This window comes from Halichoerus grypus, chromosome 13 (assembly GCF_964656455.1).
Source record: "Halichoerus grypus chromosome 13, mHalGry1.hap1.1, whole genome shotgun sequence".
NCBI classification, from domain to species: Eukaryota; Metazoa; Chordata; class Mammalia; order Carnivora; family Phocidae; genus Halichoerus; species Halichoerus grypus.
The window spans coordinates 77,504,415-77,522,279 of NC_135724.1; the positions used below are offsets into that span (position 1 = coordinate 77,504,415).

At 51.5% G+C, this 17,865-nt stretch overlaps 1 protein-coding gene across 6 annotated transcripts in view; it reads left to right on the plus strand.

The window, feature by feature from the left end:
- WSCD2 (WSC domain containing 2) overlaps positions 1-17,865 on the plus strand; it is a 116,899-nt gene that overhangs the window by 59,212 nt on the left and 39,822 nt on the right. For 5 of the 6 annotated variants that reach the window (XM_078060850.1, XM_036116701.2, XM_036116702.2 and 2 more), the window contains exons 2-3: positions 4,763-5,662; positions 16,511-16,625. In XM_078060850.1, coding sequence (XP_077916976.1) covers positions 5,284-5,662; positions 16,511-16,625 — 494 coding nt within the window. In that variant the 5' untranslated portion in view covers positions 4,763-5,283. The remainder of the gene's footprint in view (positions 1-4,762; positions 5,663-16,510; positions 16,626-17,865) is intronic. The other variant, XM_036116706.2, reaches the window with a different exon arrangement.

Below are 17,865 nucleotides of genomic sequence, written 5' to 3' on the forward strand. Positions count from 1 at the left end.
GATTAAATGGCCCAATGGGGATAAGATGCTTGGCACAGTGCCTGGCACAAAGTGAATGCTCAGCAAATACTGGTGATTTCTGTGTGATAATTGTTATCATTGGGCCAAGACTAAAACTTCGTCTCTGGTCTGGGCTCCCAGTTTCTTGGAGAACCGCCCCCCCACCCCCCCTCCCTGGCTGCGTCTCCTACCCAGAGTGTGAAGAAATCACAACTTCACAAACCTGGATGGTGTCCGAGGGGTCAGCTGGTCCCTGGGCTGGTGCCCTCAAGTCAAGTTCAGGGGGCTGGAGAGAGAGAGAGAGAGAGGGAGTGCCCGCTGCCCAGGCTCATGGGCTTCCAGCCAGACTTACCTGCCCCCGCAATCTGGAGGGGCAGCTCTACGCCACCCCCCCAGGGGAGGGAGCCCCAGGGCTGCTGTAGCTCCCATTTTCCCTCCCTGCGGGGCAGCTCTGCCTCACCAGTCATTTTCTTGGCAGCTTGGCACCAGAGGTTCACTCGGTGCTAAAAATAGGCTGTGTTTAGACACTCTGAGGCTCCAGCTGGAAACACGAGCTGCAGTAACCAAATGCTGCCATTCTTGCAAAGGGGGCCTCTTGCCCTCCCCCTTGTGGAAACTCACACTGGCCCTCGGAGGGAGACAGAGATCATGTCATCCACCACATTCGGTCGATGGGGAAACTGAGGCTCTGAGAGTTCTCATGCAGAATGGAGAGGGATGGAGCCTGAGAGCTCATAGTGAGCACCAGCTCCAGCCCTGTGTGGGCTGTCACATCGGACCCTCTCAAAACCTCAAGAAGAAGACTCTGTGGTTGACCCATTTCATAGAGAGGAAACCGCAGTTCACAGAGGTGAGGGCACCTGCCCCGAGTCTCACACCTGTAAGCAACAGGAGAGAATGCTAACGGGATTGTGGTTTCCAACACATAACGGGCAAATGAAGACCGAGAGGTGAAGGCCCACATGTGCCCCCTGCTCGGGGTTGTAGATGCGCCGTCTGTGGGCTGGGGAGAACCATCCCCTGCCTTACGGGTTGCCGGGAGGGAGGAGTTGGTGAGAATGTGTTTGCAAAGCCTTTGCATGCAGTGTCCGGCATGGGACCGGCATTCAACAAATGACAGTTCGCTTCATGTCCCCATTCCCTTTGGGGTTAGAATTTCTGTCTGGAGAGAGAGACAGAGAGAGGGAAAGAGACAGCAACTTGGGAATGGGGAGAGAATGACAGAGGGTCATGAGAGGCAGAGAAGTCTTCGGGGTTCCCTTGGGGAGGTGGGACTGTGGCTCGGCGGGGACCCCTGAACCCCAGGACCACCCAGAGCTGAGAAATGGAAGATACTGTCTCCACAGAGCCCTGAACATTGTTCTCTGAGGCTGTCCCCTGTGTTCTGGTGACAGGGTTTAGGTTTAAGCCCCCAGGGGAGGTCAGTCCCCCAACTCTTTTCACTCATGTCCTATACCTCTTGGGGACTGCCTGTGCTCCAGATGTTGGGGCTCACTCGGAGAGAGGACAGACAGGATGCCCCCACTTCTGTGGAGTCCAGCTTCCGGGGTGCCCTCCCTCCCAGCATTGGCAGGTGCGTGGGTGGCTCAAGTCAGCACTGCCCCCGGTCCCCTGGAGGAGCCCCCCTCCTCAGAGTCCCTTCCCAGGTGGGCCCCCTTCACTCCCCACATCACCAATGCCTCCATCTCTTTCTGTTCCCTGCCAGCTTCTAATGAGCTCATTATCCTCTTAAAACCCATTTGGCACCCACTTAGAGAAAAAAATGTGTTGAAATAGAAAAGAACAAGAAGGGAACAACAAAAAAGGACAAGACCCAGAAATATCCTGAGAGAGACAAAAAGCTACAGGGAACACGACAGCCAGAATCTCTGCCGTCTCCACAGCAGCAAACGTGCTGCTGAGGCAAACGCCTTTGAAGGCTGTTCACATGCACCCTTGAGAGAAGCGGGGTGGGGGGTGCTTTCCTGGAGCACCTACCATGTGCCAGGCACTCTGCGGACATCTTTAAATGCAGTCCTCCCAGCAGTACATCTTTTGGGAGGTGTCAAGATTCTTACACCCACTTCACAGGCGAGGATCTTCAGTTGGTGAGAACAGGTGTCTTGACCTAGTCACACAGCAGGTGGGTGGAAGAGGCAGGTCCTGAACCCAGGTCAGTCCACCTCCAGAGCCCATGCTCTTGCCTGTCTACTTCTAGAAGGGCTGGTGTCCCCCTGCCCATCCCCATGATGGCTGCTGGCTTTTCTTCATCCTGGCCCAGCTGCAGAAACATCTGGCATGTGTGTGATCTGCATGGAATACCACGGGTCACCACCCACTGCCTGGAGGTTTTCGAGCTGTGACCATGAAACGTCACTGGTTCCCCACGCATGCAGTTAGAACATCATCCAGACTCCTGAGCTTGGCCTTCAAGGCTCGCCATGGCTGTGTGGCCCTGGATAGATTACTTAATCTCTCTGAGCCTCATTTCTCTCCTCTGTAAAATGGCTACAGATCTCCCTCGTAGAATTGGTATGAGGATTAAGTCAGAGTACCTATGTGTTGAGAGCAGTGTCTGGCACATAATAGATGTTCAGTAAACATTAGCTATTAATGTTAATTGCTGTTCTATATCTTTTACATACATTTCTTGCAGGATTTATCACTACCTAGTATAGTGATTTATTGTGGTGGTTGATGAAGTTGCTGTCCCCCTCAGTAGACTCTGAATTCTCTGAAAGTGGGACTCTGGATGATTTATTCCTGCATCCCAAGCACACACAGTAGGCAAGCAACACATGTTTTTGAATGAATGGAAGAACGGGTAGACGGCTGGATGCATGGAGAGCTGCATGGATGAATGGGCTGCTATAGTTCAGATGGATGGAGAGATGAATGGTGGATGGATGGATGGGTAGGTGAATTGATGGGCTAAGGAATGGACAATGGATGGATGGATAGATTATGTTTTTTTTTTAAATTTTATTATGTTATGTTAATCACCATATATTACATCATTAGTTTTTGATGTAGTGTTCCATGATTCATTGTTTGCGTATAACACCCAGTGCTCCATTCAGTACGTGCCCTCTTTAATACCCATCACCAGGCTAACCTATCCCCCTCCCCCCCTCCCCTCTAGAACCCTCAGTTTGTTTCTCAGAGTCCATAGTCTCTCATGGTTCGTCTCCCCTCTGATTCCCCCCCTTCATTTTTCCCTTCCTACTATTTTTTTTTAACATATAATGTATTATTTGTTTCAGAGGTATAGGTCTGTGGATGGATGAGTAGGTGGACTGATGGATGGATTAAAGGATGATGGGCAGATAGATGAATCCATGGATGAACAGGTGGTTTGACTCCACAAAAGCATGGATTTGGGGCTGTTTTGTTTATTGATCTAATCCAAGTGCCTAGAACAATAACTGGTGCCCAGTAGGTGCTTAGTGCTTTGTCCTGGAATGAGTAGGATGGCATATGGAGGACCGACGGAATCTACCTTGAACCACAGTTAAAACTCCCATGCTGCTCTGGATTAGGAGGGGCTGTTACCATTCTGATCCTCCATTGGCTGCCAGTTAATCCTGTGCATTGGCCAAGATTGTCACGAGGCCCCCTGCTGGTGATAATATGAAATCACATCGGCCAGAAGGCTGTTTCCTAATTTACATTCTGTTTTCCTCCTGGCTAATGATCCTTAACGTTACTCATAAAGCAGTGCCCTCGGCCCTCCGTGCCCATCACCATTACCTGAGGGCACCTTGTTACACCTGTAGGTTTCCCCTTCTACCAGAAATTCTGGTTGGAGAAATCCAGAATCTTCCTACTTGACCAGACTCTCAGGTGATTATGAATTGGATGCTCCTTGGACCACACTCTGAGGGGCCCCCTGTCAAAGAGTGAGCCGCTGGTCGCTGGGAGGCAGTGGAGATGGGCTGCTGCCTCAGGGTCTCTCTCTGAACCCCCAGCTGATATCCAGTCCACGTGGGACAAAGCTGAGTCACAAAGGCAGTGGTTATGAGCTGTGGTTTTGCATTTGGACTGTCCTGGGTTGAAATCCCAACCCTGGGTTGGCTATGTGGCCTCAGTTTCCTAATCTGTAAAGTGGGGAAATTGTTACCTCCTTTAGGAACACTGGGAAGAATGAATGAGTAATACATGTAGAGGGCTTGGCACAAAGCTGGGCATACTGTAGATGCTAAATAAATGCAGAGCGAATGACTCTGTGGCTAAATAATCCTGATTTCCTTTTCTTCCTTGGATAGAGGAGAGGGGCTAGGGCTTTGATCTCTCCCACTCTAGAATGTGAGCCCTGTGAAGGAAGGGACTTATCTCCAGAACTTAGGACAGCGCCTGTTGCATAGTAGGGGCTCACTAAGTATTTCCCGGGGGGGGGGGGGGTGAATTTCATCTGGTTCAGAATCAGCCAGGTCCATCAGGCAGTTCAGCAAGGACCCTAGAAGGTACTTTTTGGACTTAAAATAATTCATGAATCTGTGTATATTTGACAAATACATAGGAAATGCAGGGCGTAAGAACTTGTGCTTGTCCAAGATAAAGCTTGTCCCAAAATGTGGGCCCCGTAGGAGTCAAGCCCCCAAATTCCCAGTGTGGTTTGAAAAAAGGCAGGGATTCCAGAAGGCCCAGCACTGCTGGGTGCTTCAGGACATTGGTCCCCTCCCTTTTCTGGGCCTCTGCATCCCCCTTGAGAAGGTTCAGGAACCCTTTGAGCTCTGGCCTCTGTGAAGGGGCTTCTTAAATCTGTGTCCATACTGTTTTGCAGGTGGCAGCCCCGAGCCTTAATGCTTGAGCCGATGGAAGCCTGCCAGCTTCTGTTTCCACGAGGTGGACACACTGAGCTTGGCCCCCAGCTGGGGAAGGGGCCAGAAAACCGCCCTGAGTGAAATCATCCAGCCCTGACAGGCCTGAGGAGCCAAGAAGAGGCGAGAAGTGAGCCGCAGTGCTGGTGGCCGGTGGAATTCTCCTGCGATTGCTGTGGTCAAAGTTCTTTGGGAACTCTCTGACGCAGAGAACAAGATGTAGGAAAACGGGACCAACTCCCGGGTGTTGGGCCCCTTTTGTGGGCCAGAGAAGCTCGCCTTGACCTCAGGAGGGCCAGACTTGGCCTACCACTCTGGTTTCGGCCCTCACCTTCACGGAGGGAAGAAGGCTGCACACCCCCAGGGATTCCATCCCTGAGGGAAGCTTGGGAAACGCAGCCCCCTCCCTCCTCTTCCTGAACACCCCCACCCCCTAACGCCCCACCAGCCGAGCCCCAGCGAGCCAGTCCGGAATGATCCTGCTATGGCCAAGCTCTGGTTCAAATTCCAGCGGTACTTCCGCAGGAAGCCCGTGCGTTTCTTTACCTTCCTGGTGCTCTACCTGACGGCGGGGAGCCTGGTCTTCCTGCACTCTGGCTTCGTGGGCCAGCCTGCTGTCTCCCAGAACCAGGCCAGCCCCGCCGCGGGGGTCCCGGCCGAGGGCGCCGAGCTGCCCTTCTTGGGTGACCTGCATCTGGGCAGAGGCTTCCGGGACGCGGGTGAGGCCTCGAGCCTCGCCCGCCGGTATGGACCCTGGTTCAAGGCCAAGGACGGGAGCGAGAGGACCAAGCTGGGTGATTACGGTGGAGCCTGGAGCCGAGCCCTCAAGGGGAGGATTGTCCGGGAGAAGGAGGAGGAGCGAGGTAAGAGGGGTAGACAGGGACGGTGGCCAAGGAGAAGGGAGGGGCTGAGAAGAATATAGTAACAACCACCAGGTCTCAGTGTTTAATGGGAACCACCTGCCATGCAGTTACCACTGTCGACATGCCAGGGGCTCTGATGTCACCCCCATTTCAGAGGAGAAATGGGAAGCTCAGAGAGGTAAAGTAACTTGCCCAAGGTCACACAGCTTGTAAACAGCCAAGCATGGATTTGGACCCTACATCTGTCAGAGTTCAAAGCCTGATACTTCCTCGCAGCCTTCTCAGGCTTGTTAAATAAATACACATGAAAATGAAGCAGCATCGACTGAGCACTTACTGTGTGCCAGGTACTTTTCTAAGCCCTCTACGTGTATTGAAGTGTTGGCACGATTCCGCGTGGATGGTGCTCCTGTTCCCATTTTAGGGATGAGGAAACTGAGGCACCACGAGCCCAGGGCTGTGAGAGCTTCTGCTCTACCATGTGGCCTGTCGGTCCTCCTCACTGGATGTCTTGGGGATGGCTCCTGGAGGGCATCATGGCCCTGGGCATATTTCCTTGTGATTTCTTAGCCTTTCAGTCAAAAAGGGCTCTCCTTTTTGAGTGCGGTACCTTACCTGATTTCCGCTCGGCCCCACGGACTTGAGCAAGGAGCGTGATCCTACACCCAGGTTACACTTCTGGAAACTGAGGCTTGGTGAAGGGGGACCCTTGCCCAAGGCCGTAGAGCGGTAGAGTTGAACTCAAACCTGCCTGGCCCGAGTACTCGGCCTGCTAACCATCTCCCAGAGTGGGCTGAGGTCTGCCCAGCGTCTGCCCAGCGTGCGGGGGCGGAGCCCACAACCCTGCAGCTCCGGAGATGAACACAAACGCACGTTTTGGGAGTCCGGGCCAGATGGTTTGGGAAGATCCACCACCAATCAGGACAGAAGGAAAACCTCCCCAGCCTTTGTGTTTCCTGCCACATGTCACACTTCCGCTGTGATTCAGCTCCTAGAAAACCCCTTCTCTCACCACTGAGGGAGACGGGATTAGCGGCGGGGACTCACCCAGGGGAGCACGTTCCCCTGCTTCAGTCCCACCCCATACCTGGCTCAGGAGCCAGCCAGGAGACCCCACCTTCCCACCCTCGGGGATTTCCTAGAAGCTGCCTCTTCCAAGAATGCAGCGTTCACAGGGAGGTGAAGGAGAAGGTGGGAGGTGGCAGAACAGATTGGGGCACTTGGATTTGTATTCCAGTTCTGTCCCAGGCAGCCATGTGGCTAGGCACATGGCTTTACCTCCTCATGCTTCAGTTTTGTCGTTTGTGAAGTAGGGACAGCGATCCCTCTCGTCTGGGCTTTTCCTGAGAGCTCACTGAGACAGCACTTGGCACAAAGTAGGTTCTTAAAGGTGACCAGGAAACTCTCATGGATCTGCCTGTGGAAGGGACGCCATCTTGTAGGCACGGGTGAGGTGTGAGGTGCTGCACTGATGGAGAAATTGGGAAGTGGCTTTTCTTTCCTTCTCCACCCACCTGGTTGTCTCTCTCCCCAGCCACTCCCAACTCCTTCTGGTAGTTTGCAAGCCCCAAAGTTTGTCACAAGCCCACACCTTAGCATATACTGTTATCCCACCTAGGATAAATTCCAGAGTCTCCTACTGTGGCCACCTCTCCAATCTCATCTTATAACACTCCCGCTGTCCCCCTCACCACCACACCCTGCCCCACTGTCCTTCTTCCCTTTTGCTGAATGCACCAAGCCCATTCCTAACGCAGGGTCTTTGTATGGCCAGTTCCTTCTATGTGGGATGCTCTTCCTCTGTATCTTTCCATGGCTCCCTTCCTCCCTTCCTTTGGGTCCCCAGTCAAACCTCGCCGTCCCATAGAGGCCTTCCTAAGTACAATAGCCCCACTTTGTACCTGGTCACAACCATATTCCCCCATTTTATTTTTGTGACAGCACTTACCATCATCCAGAAGCATCCTCTTGATGTGTTTGCTTCCTCGTTTGTAGTCTGCCTCCCCTCCTAGACTGTCAGCTCCATGAGGGCAGAGATGTTGCCAGTCTTGTTCCCATCATTCCCCCTCCCCAAGGGGGGGGGGGTGGGTATCTGTTTGTTCAGCACCTGGGACAGCACCCAGCACAGCCCTGGTGCTCAGTACCTACTTGGTGAATGAATGAAAGACTGGATGGACCCATGAATGAATGACCATCCCTCTGTCTGGAGTGCCTCCAAGGGTCAACTCCACTCTTCCTCCAGCTCTCATCTTCGTTCACCTCCAGGAAATTGTCCCTGCCACCCCCCACCCCCCTCCCCGCCCGGCCAGGCTTGATCAAATGCTCCTCCTTCCTCTCTGGTCCTTGTCAGGGTCTTTAGGTTAAGTGATAATCGCCTGTGCTTGTCAAGGTTCCAGACAGAATATGAATTCCTTGTAGTGCAGTTGATACAACACTCACAACACCTCCCAGTTGTTGTGAGAGTGAACTCTCACTGCCATTACTACTAGCGATTACTATCATTTCTTGAACACGTACGTCATGCCAGCCACTGTCCAGTTTTTCACATATTAAAGATTTTTTTAAATTTTATTTTTGAGAGAGAGAGAGAGAGAATGAGTGGGGGAAAGGGCACAGGGAGAGGGAGAAGCAGACTCCTCCTCTGAGCAGGGAGCCTGACACGGGTCTGGATCCAAAGATCCCGAGGTCACAACCCGAGCCGAAGGCAAACACTTAACCGACTGAGCCACCCAGGCACCCTCTTTTTCACATATTATTTGAATGGAATGATACATGTAAGATGCTTATCACATCTCCTGGTTCATAATAGTAGGTCACTTTAATTGGTGGTGTTATTATCCATAGCAGTAATAATAGCTACCATCTCTTGAGTGATCATTATGGGCTAGACCATGTTGTAAGTGCTTCATTGCCTTATTTAATTATCACAACAAAGAAAGTTAGAGGCCACTGTTGTTCTGTGTCACAAATGGGGAAACTTTTAAACTCAGAAACCCAGGTCACATGGGTCAAAGTAAGGAACTAAGATTTGAAACAAGGTCCATTTCTTTTTTTTTTTTTTTAAAGATTTTATTTATTTGACAGAGACACAGCGAGAGAGGTAACACAAGCAGGAGGCAGTGGGAGAGGGAGAAGCAGGCTTCCCGCAGAGCAGGGAGCCCGATGCGGGGCTCGATCCCAGGACCCTGGGATCATGACCTGAGCCAAAGGCAGACGCCTAACGACTGAGCCACCCAGGCGCCCTGAAACAAGATCCATTTCATTCCAAAGCTTGTGAGCCTTTTCCTATACCATACTAACTCCTCTGCCCCTGGACATTGGATATATTTTATAAAATGTAAAGAGAGAAGGAAGAGAAACTAAGAAAGAAGCCCAGAGCCTAGAGCTCACAGCAGGCAGCCTTCGGAATCAGGCGGCGTTATTAAGAAAACACAAATCCAGCCTGTCCTTGATTAACTTATTCAGAGTTCAGCAAGGAAAGACAACGTATTAGATTAACGCTAATAAAAACAAGACGCTGCTTTGACCTGACGCTGAACACATTTGGTTTTTCTCTGAAGCTGGCAAGGGCTCTGCCTGATGCAGTGATGCGGGCCTGGAGCTGTGAAGGATTCAGAGCCCATCATGGGCTGGGAGGGGAGGGAGGAGCCGCTCACGGGGCTGGGCTGGGGCCGGGTGGGAAGTCTGACTTCCCGGGTGGAGCTGGCCCCTTGGATGTGCCACGCACATTGCCGGCTCCTTTAACCTCCCCCAGCCCTGGGAGAGCCTGTGCTCTGAGCAACCAAATCAGGGTCCCCCTTCCCGTTCCATGGCTTGCTGACTGTGCAGCTTTGGGCAGGTCACTTCACCTCTCTGAGCCTCCCAATTCCTTTTGGGGCTAAGAAGTACATAAGAGCAGCCAGCTCTCATGATGATTACCTAAGATGAATCGATTGTGTGCTAAGTGCCAGGCACTCTCTGAAACACTTTGTACCTATTACATCACATAATCTTCATAAGGAACCCAGTGAGGTGCACGCTGTTGTTAACTCCATCTTACAGGGAGGAAAGGGAGGCACAGAGAGGTTAAGGCACTTGCCCAAGGTTGTCCAGCTGGAGGAGGGAGTAAACTAGCAATGTGAACCTGAACCATCATAGCACCTCACTTCTCAGTATACAGGAGGTGCTCAGCACAGAGCCTGGCAAACAGTAAGCACTTAAGACATGTCAGCTATTATTATCAATACTGTAATCCAGAAGAAAACAGAGAAGCATAGAGGTGATGGGGCTTGCCCAAGGGGACACAGCTAGTCATGGGCAGAGCCTGTGCGGAAGCCAAATCCAGTTTGAATTTGAAGCCCGGGCATGAAGAAGGACAGGGAGAGGATCAGTCTGCATTTTTGGGAGAAGCAGCAGGGCACCCATTCCCCATCTCCCCCAGTTGAAGATCCAGTCTTTGCAGGCTGTTGAGGGTCTGGTCTGTGTCAGGGACTGTGCATGCATACCCTCAGCTTCCCATCAGGCAGCAAGTGGAGCCCCTTTCACGGATGAAGAAACAGAAGCTCAGAGAGGTTAAGTGACTTACTCAATGTCACACGGCTGCCAAGAGGCAGAGCTGACTCCAACCCGAGTCTGAGCCTAAGCTCTTATTCTTAACCACTGAGCTGTACAATCCCCAACACACGCCATCCATCCATCCATCCATCCATCCCATATTTATCAAACGCCTACTATGTGCCCTGCCCCGTGCTAGTTGGTGGAGACACAGGAATGATTCAAGCACAGTTTCCCCCTCTGAGGAACATGCACAGCCCCTGGGGGGCAGACAGGCAAGTAAAATGATAAATTTATATGTTCAAAAAATAACTTGGTCCTGATTATCAAAATCACACCTGCTCATTGTAGAAAACTTAAAATGTATAGAAAGAGAGATGAAAATAAAAATGGCCCGAGCCTCATCCACCTGCAGCCACAGTCCACACTGGGTGTCTTGCCCTCCTGCCTCTTTCCTTCCTGTGCGTATTTACGAAGCACATACTGTATTTAGATAGCATTGTATCTTGCTTTCCCCCATGCTAGCACATTTTCCTTGTGGTAAAAATTTTTCTGCCATGAGCCTAAATTATTTCCAGTTTGAAAAAGTAACGGACAGTATCTGGAGAATTGTTTAGAACAGCATTAGGGAGTGGTGGGCCAGGGGATCTGGCATCCCAAGGGAGGGATCCCGTTCAGCCATGGGGGTGCCTTCCTGGAGGAAGAGATTGTTGAGCTGAGTCTGTGGGATCTGTAGGCTTTGAACAAAGTGAAAGATGCATCCCTTGTACCCCACGGAAGCGCGGGTATGAGCAGAAAATTTCATTCTCTGCATTAGGAAACCCAGACAGCACTGGAATGGTCCTCTGGAAGGATGGAAAATCCAGGATGGCAGGGAAAATAACTCTTGAGTCTCTGCCCTGTGCCAAGCCTCGTTTCAAGGCTCAGTGTATAGGTTAAGCCGACTTACAGTCCGTTTTAACAATACCCCTTGTATTCCTGTTCCAGCGCTGCTATAATAAAGTAGCGGAACTAGGTGGCTTAAAGCAACAGGAATGTATTCTCTTGCAGTTCAGGAGGCCAGAGGTTCAAAATCAAGATGTCAGCCGGGGCGTGCGCTCTTAAAGACACCAAGGGAGAACCTGTTCATGCCTTTCTCCTGGCTTCTGACATCGCTAGCAACCATTGACATTCCCTGGCTTGCGTCTGCAAAACTCCAGCTTCTGCCTCTTTTCACATGCCTTCTCCTTGTGGCTCTGTCCTCAGATGGCCATCTTTTTATAAGGACGTCAGTCCTATTGATTGCCCTGCCCCCACTCCGATATGCACTCATACCTTAACGAATCACATCTGCAATGACCCTGTTTCCAAATGAGGTCACATCCTTAAGTTCTGAGCTCAGGATCTCAGCCTTTTTTTTTTTTTGGTCGGGGTGAGGGGTCGGGGGACGACACAATTCAACCCATCTCCCTTCTTTGTTATTCCTGCTTTCCAGGCAGGAGAATGATACCTCCAAGAGCTTGGACTGGAACCCAGATCTGGTTGACTCCTGAGCTGGTTTTCTTCCCGCACTCCATACGTAATGCCTCCTGTTTGTGAATCTAATCACAGACAGTAAAGAAGAGGAGTACAGATCCGTTCAGGTTTAGTTATCCTTTTAGCAAATTACTTTTATAAAAGAAAGCAAAATTTCTTGAAAAGGAAGATTAATTGAAGAAAAGGAAAGGAAAGGGGTAAAAAAATGCAGTCGGGAGGGCTCTATTCCAGATGCCTGCGTTCTCCAGGGCTCCCCCCTCCCTGGTTCCTGCACTGGAGATAAATAGTCCGGCCAGGGCGACTCTGCCATTTCAGCAATATTTGGATAGCTGCAGAGATGAGCTGATAGATGGTGTGAACTCGGTCATTTCTCCCCCTTCAAGTGGCCTGTGACTTTGTCCCCGTATTACATACCTAACGTCCCCCTCGTCTTGGAGACGTCGTGCCACCCCAGCAGGATCTGAAGGCAGGTCACTGGGGAAACCACTGAGGTGGGTTGGCGGGAACCACACTGATGGTGTCAGCAGGTGGCAGGCACCAGGGGCAGGGATGACAGTTGTGATGACCACAGCCTGCTCGGAAGGGTCCGTGGGGAAGGATGCACCAGCACTCGCCCAGGACAGGGAGGAAACTGATTCAGTGTTTGTTTCCTGACTCACAGAGCTCAGCCCATTCATCAGGTCAAAGTGTGTAACACGCCCGTGTTTCTCCAGGGTATTCATGAGGGACTGTGTATCTCCCCCCGCCACCCCGCTTTGAGCACCTGTTGTGTGAGACCTCGAAGCCTGATGTCTGGCCTGGTGGGAGGACTGAGAGGAGGCGGCACAGCATTTAAAAGCCCAAGCTTTGGGGCAGATGGACCTAAGGTCAAATCCCAGCTCTCTTCCAAGGGCCCCTCTTCCCTGCCCGCCCTGCAGCCTCTCCCCTGGGCAGTCTCTCTGGCAAGGACAGAGAAGTCCTCCTCCCAAGCTGAGACTCGCTGTGTTACAGGGGGAAGGGGCAGCTTTGGAACGGACAGGCCTGGGCGTGGATTTGCTCTAGACCCTCAGAGCTGGGTGGATTCAGGCAACTTAGCTTGAGTATTAACATGTGAATCAGTACCACTTTGGTGGCAAGGGACAAAAACCCATCTTGAACCAGCTTAAGCTAAAGAGGAAAATGCATTGTGTCTTGTCACCCAGCTGCGGAAGGGACTGGAGTTTTCGAAGGAGTGACTTGTGCCCTTTGTCTCTCTGTGACTCTCCTCTCTGCTCGCCTCTGCGTCGGCTTCATGCTCCCAAACAGGCTGACTTTGGTGCTAGGGAGTATGGCTCTTGGTCGCTCTGGGCTTACAGAGACTTGCCAGTGTCATTAACCCAAGGGAAACAGATTTCTTTCTCCTAGCTTTGATCTGCAAGAATCCAAAGAGTGCGTCATGTGCCCTTCCCTGGAACAATCAAGCAGTCACTGGCTGGTGGGAGGGGCAATATAATTGGCCTGCCAAGGTCAGGGGCGGGTAAGGTCTGTTAAGAGAAAAATAGAAGAGGTGGTGCTTTGAAGGTGCAAATGATATCATGACAGTCCCCCCTTCACTCCAAAGTGGACACATGTATCCTCTGACTGTTGTTACTCTGAGAATCAAAATTTCATCTAGCAGGATCCACTATCCCACATAGAGCCAAATGCCCCTACCCTCACCCTTAGGTGAGACCAGCCGAAACCATAGCACATCTCACTTCAAGCCCAGTGGATCCAGGGGCATTAGCATTTCTCCCCATCAGGTCTCAATGTGGCTCTTAGTGATCCTGGACCAGAAGGAAGCAGACCCTCCCCACAAGTAAAACAGTTGGAGGACAGACCTGGGCTTAAATTTTAATCAAGACGCTTACAGGGTGTAGGAACTTGGGGCAGATGTCATAGCTTCTAATTCTACTTAGAAAAGAGGAAAAGCAGAAGTAACATTTGTGGTGACTGGTCAGAACATACACCATATGCCAAAACTCAGACTCACTTCTAAGGCAGGCAGGTGTAATTGTCATTAGGATCAGCTTCCTCATCTGTAAAATGCGTTAATAAGAAGCTTGTGAGGGTGTGAATGTAAAAAAAAAATAATGCTAAGCAAAATGAGCCAGTCAGAGAAAGACATACCATAGGATTTCACTCCTATGTGGAATTTCAGAAACAAAACAGAGGAGCGAAGGGGGGAAAAAAAGGAGAGGGAGACAAACCAAGAAAACAAACGCAACTCTTAACTATAGAGAACAAACTGATGGTGACCAGAAGGGAGGTGGGTGGGGGGCTGGGGGAAATAGGGGATGGGGACTAAGAGTGCATTTATCATGATGAGCACTGAGTAATGTACAGAATTGTTGAATCACCGTATTGTGCACCTGAAACTAATGTAACACTGTACGTTAACTGTACGGGAATTACCTGTTAGAGAGAGAGAGCGAGAGAGTGCGCGCACGTGCAAGCGGGGGGAGGGGCAGAGGGAGAAGCAGGCTCCCCGCTGAGCAGGGAGCCCAATGCGGGACTCATCCCAGGACCCGGGGATCATGACCTGAGCTGAAGGCAGATGCTTAACTGACTGAGCCCCCCAAGTGCCCCAAAACTTTAAAAATTTTTAAAAATTAAAAGGAATTGCCCATAGTACACAGCATATAGTAGGTGCTCAATACATGGCTCCCCACACAGTCTTTTGATCTGACAGCAAAGACCTCATGCTGCCGAAATAACTTTCCCCTGCTTCCTCTCTCCCTCCTCCCACCCCCCACCCCCACCTTCTACGATCCATCCCGGGATACTCTGTCCTTTACTGAATTGTGTTTACTGAGCCCGAAGTTCACCAGAGGCTCCGCCCCGCAGCTCAGTTGGGAACAGCACCCATGCCCCCGTTATGGGGCCAGGACTCCCTCTGTGACAGGAAGGCCACACACCATAGAGCAAGCACAGGGACAGGACATGGGCTTCTCCACAGCCGTCCCCATCTGATGCGCCCGCTCCAGGGAAGCAATCTTTCTGTTTAAGCTGGACTCTTCTTAGTCAACCTCATCTTATAAAAGAAATTCAGAGTGATCAGGATGAGGCCCATCTCCAGCGGGGCTGACAAATTCTGCACTTAGCAGGCTGGCACTGAGGGGCACGATTGCTCGGGAAGGAGCCTGCACCCTCTGCTAGAGCCCGTTCTCCACCATAAACGAGGGGGGCGCCAGCCCACAGCTGAAAGAGTAGGCCAGCCAGGGAAAGTGACCCATGGCACGTCATATTGTCCTCAGTCATCCTCTGCAAGGGCTGGTGACATCCTCCCATTACCTACAAATGGAATAGTGGAAAGAGTGCTGGTTTGGGGGTCCCCTAGACCTGGACTTAAATCTTCCTTCTGCCACCACTGAGCCTCGGGCTTTAGGCCAGACACTGGACCTTCCCGGGCCTCTGCTGAGTCATCAGAGAGCATGAACTTACCAGCACTTCCCACTTCACCTGGGTCCTTGCAAGGATCTCTGGATTCCAGAAGTAAGCAGGGATTCAGAAAACGGGCTCTGCGGCCACATCACCCGGGTCCACCCTAGCTCCACACATACCAGCTGTGTTTCCTTGGGCAAGTGACTTCACCCCTCTGGGCCTCAGCTTCCTCTTCTGTATAGAGTGGGAATATTAGTACTTGGAAGATCATCGTAAGGATTCAGCGAGACGGTCTGTGTAACCCACTTAGCAAAGCGCGTGTCCCAATTCTAAGAACATACAGGGAAAGACTGTTTTATAAACTGAATTGTGGTCTTCATGTGCAAGAATGACTATTTACCGTGAAGTACAAGAACATATTTACTACTTTAAGAAAACTCTGTGTATGGTTTACAATTGGTTTTTATACATCATTTAAAGATTTTCTTTGGATGAAAGCACTCCCCTTGGCCTGCATGTAAGTAAGCAAACTGTAAAGTATCTGCACAGCACTGTGAATGGCCAGATTCGTATTGCACTCGTTTTCCTTTGTGCCGATTACGCACAAGACGCTATGGTAGAAACATTTATGCAGATCATTCCATTTTGACCTCACTGGGTTAGTATTTTCATCCCCACAGTGAAGGGAACTAGACCTTAGAGAGGTACCCTGGCCCAAACCGACTAGGCTAGTGCCTGGAACTGACCAAAGTGGGAAGCCTTTGAGGCTATCCTCGGAGGTATCCGAGTCCACATGTCCGAGGAAAAGTAAATATCTTTTTTTTTTTTAAAGATTTATTTATTTGACAGAGAGAGACACAGTGAGAGAGGGAACACAAGCAGGGGAATGGGAGAGGGAGAAGCAGGCTTCCCGCGGAGCAGGGAGCCCGACGCGGGGCTCGATCCCAGGACCCTGGGATCATGACCTGAGCCGAAGGCAGACGCTTAACGACTGAGCCACCCAGGCGCCCCGGAAAAGTAAATATCTTAAGGCAGCCTGTAGAAATGAGAACACACCGTTAGCTGTGTCAAGCTCTTCAGAGCTGTCTCCATATGGGTCTCGTCTGTGTGGTGCTTGGACAGTGACCCTGGCTTGGCTCCCTGGGTGCTCAGTTGTCCCCAGTAGAACCCAGGGGCTTGGCCTTAACCCTGGCCGCAGAACGGTCCCTTCCTCCTTTCTTGGCCTCCACTGCCCTTATGGGTCAGGGTCTGCCAGCCCATGTGACTTTCAGTCTCGTTTCTGCGTTTCTGCCCAGAGGAAGAAACTGGTACCAAAAGTCAAGAAGGCCACGTCGCCACAAGGACACTGGTTACCACTGGTTTGCAAACCCTTTTCTGCTCTGTCCCCAGCCAGATCTGACTTTTCTCCTCTCCCCAAAGCCAAGTACATCGGCTGCTACCTGGATGACACCCAGAGCCGGGCCCTGCGAGGCGTGTCCTTTTTCGACTACAAAAAGATGACCATCTTCCGTTGCCAGGACAACTGTGCAGAACGGTAGGGCCCTGACGTCCCACGCTCCATTCATTTCAGACTCCTTTCCTTCGGCGGTGTCCCTTCCTTTTCCGTGGAAGGGCACAGTAGAGGATGAGCATGTGGCCACAAGGAAAGGGTGACGCCGGGGTGCATGCGTGTGCGCGTGTGTGTATGCAAATGAGCAGGATCGTTGGTCTGTGGGAGTTAATGATCGCGTAGTCGTGTGACACTGTGCCTCGGTGTGAGTTTGTATGTAGTGTGCAGGGTCAGCAGCTTATGTTTGGAAGCTTCATGCACATGTGTCATGATCTTTAAGTAATAGTGGTTGTGTGTGCAGGAGACTTTGTGAATCTGTGTGCAAGGGTCCAAACTTGTGCTCGTGTGTAGGAAAAGCCTGCGGGTGTGACTCGGTGAGCAGGAGGCTTGTATGACGTCCATGGGACATCTTGTAGGGTGAAACACTGGGCTGTACCCACAGTGTTTTCCAGTTGAAGAAAGTGATGTTCTTGATGAGGACACATACTGGGGGAGGCAGCGGACTTTCCAAGGGTGGATGAGGCCCCATAGGACAGGCAAGTGGGGACAGGACCCTCAGTCTGGGCCTAGGCCCCAGCATTGCCACCTTGACCTGGGGTGGCTTGTGAAGAGGCTGCTAGCTTGCCCACCTTCAGACTCTAGCTGCCTGGCTCTGAGGTCACAAAGTCTGAAGGACCTCAGCTGCATGGCTGTCGCGAAAATGAGCACGTGGGTGGCCAAGGGACTCCTCCCTCTGTCCTTGATTAGGAAGCACTGTCCCCTTTATAATCATCTCCCTGAGCCTAGGTTCCTCTCCAGCTTGGGAAAGACTCTGAGCCCTTGAGGATGATCAATTCACTCATGTATCAAACTGTGGGGAGACACAGGTGAATTCCACAGAGTTCATGGCCCCCGTGGAGTCACAGCTTTGATGGGGAGACCGACACGTACACAGAAAAGGGCCGTATAGCGGGATGAGGGTTCAGATGGCATGAACTGCAGACTGTGGAAATGCAGAAGAGGCCCCCAGCCTGCCTGGGGTGTCAGGAAAGACTCAGAGGGGGTGACAGCCAAGATGAGTTTCAGAGGATGAGTCAGATGAATCCACTTGATTCATCTGCCCCAGCCGTGGGCCTGGGACCCACAGAGTCCGTATGGTCTCTGTCTTGGAACTCAGGAAAAATGCAAATTCTTGCCGCCGTCTGCCCCCTCACCCCCCACCCCCGCCCAAACCTACTGAACCAGA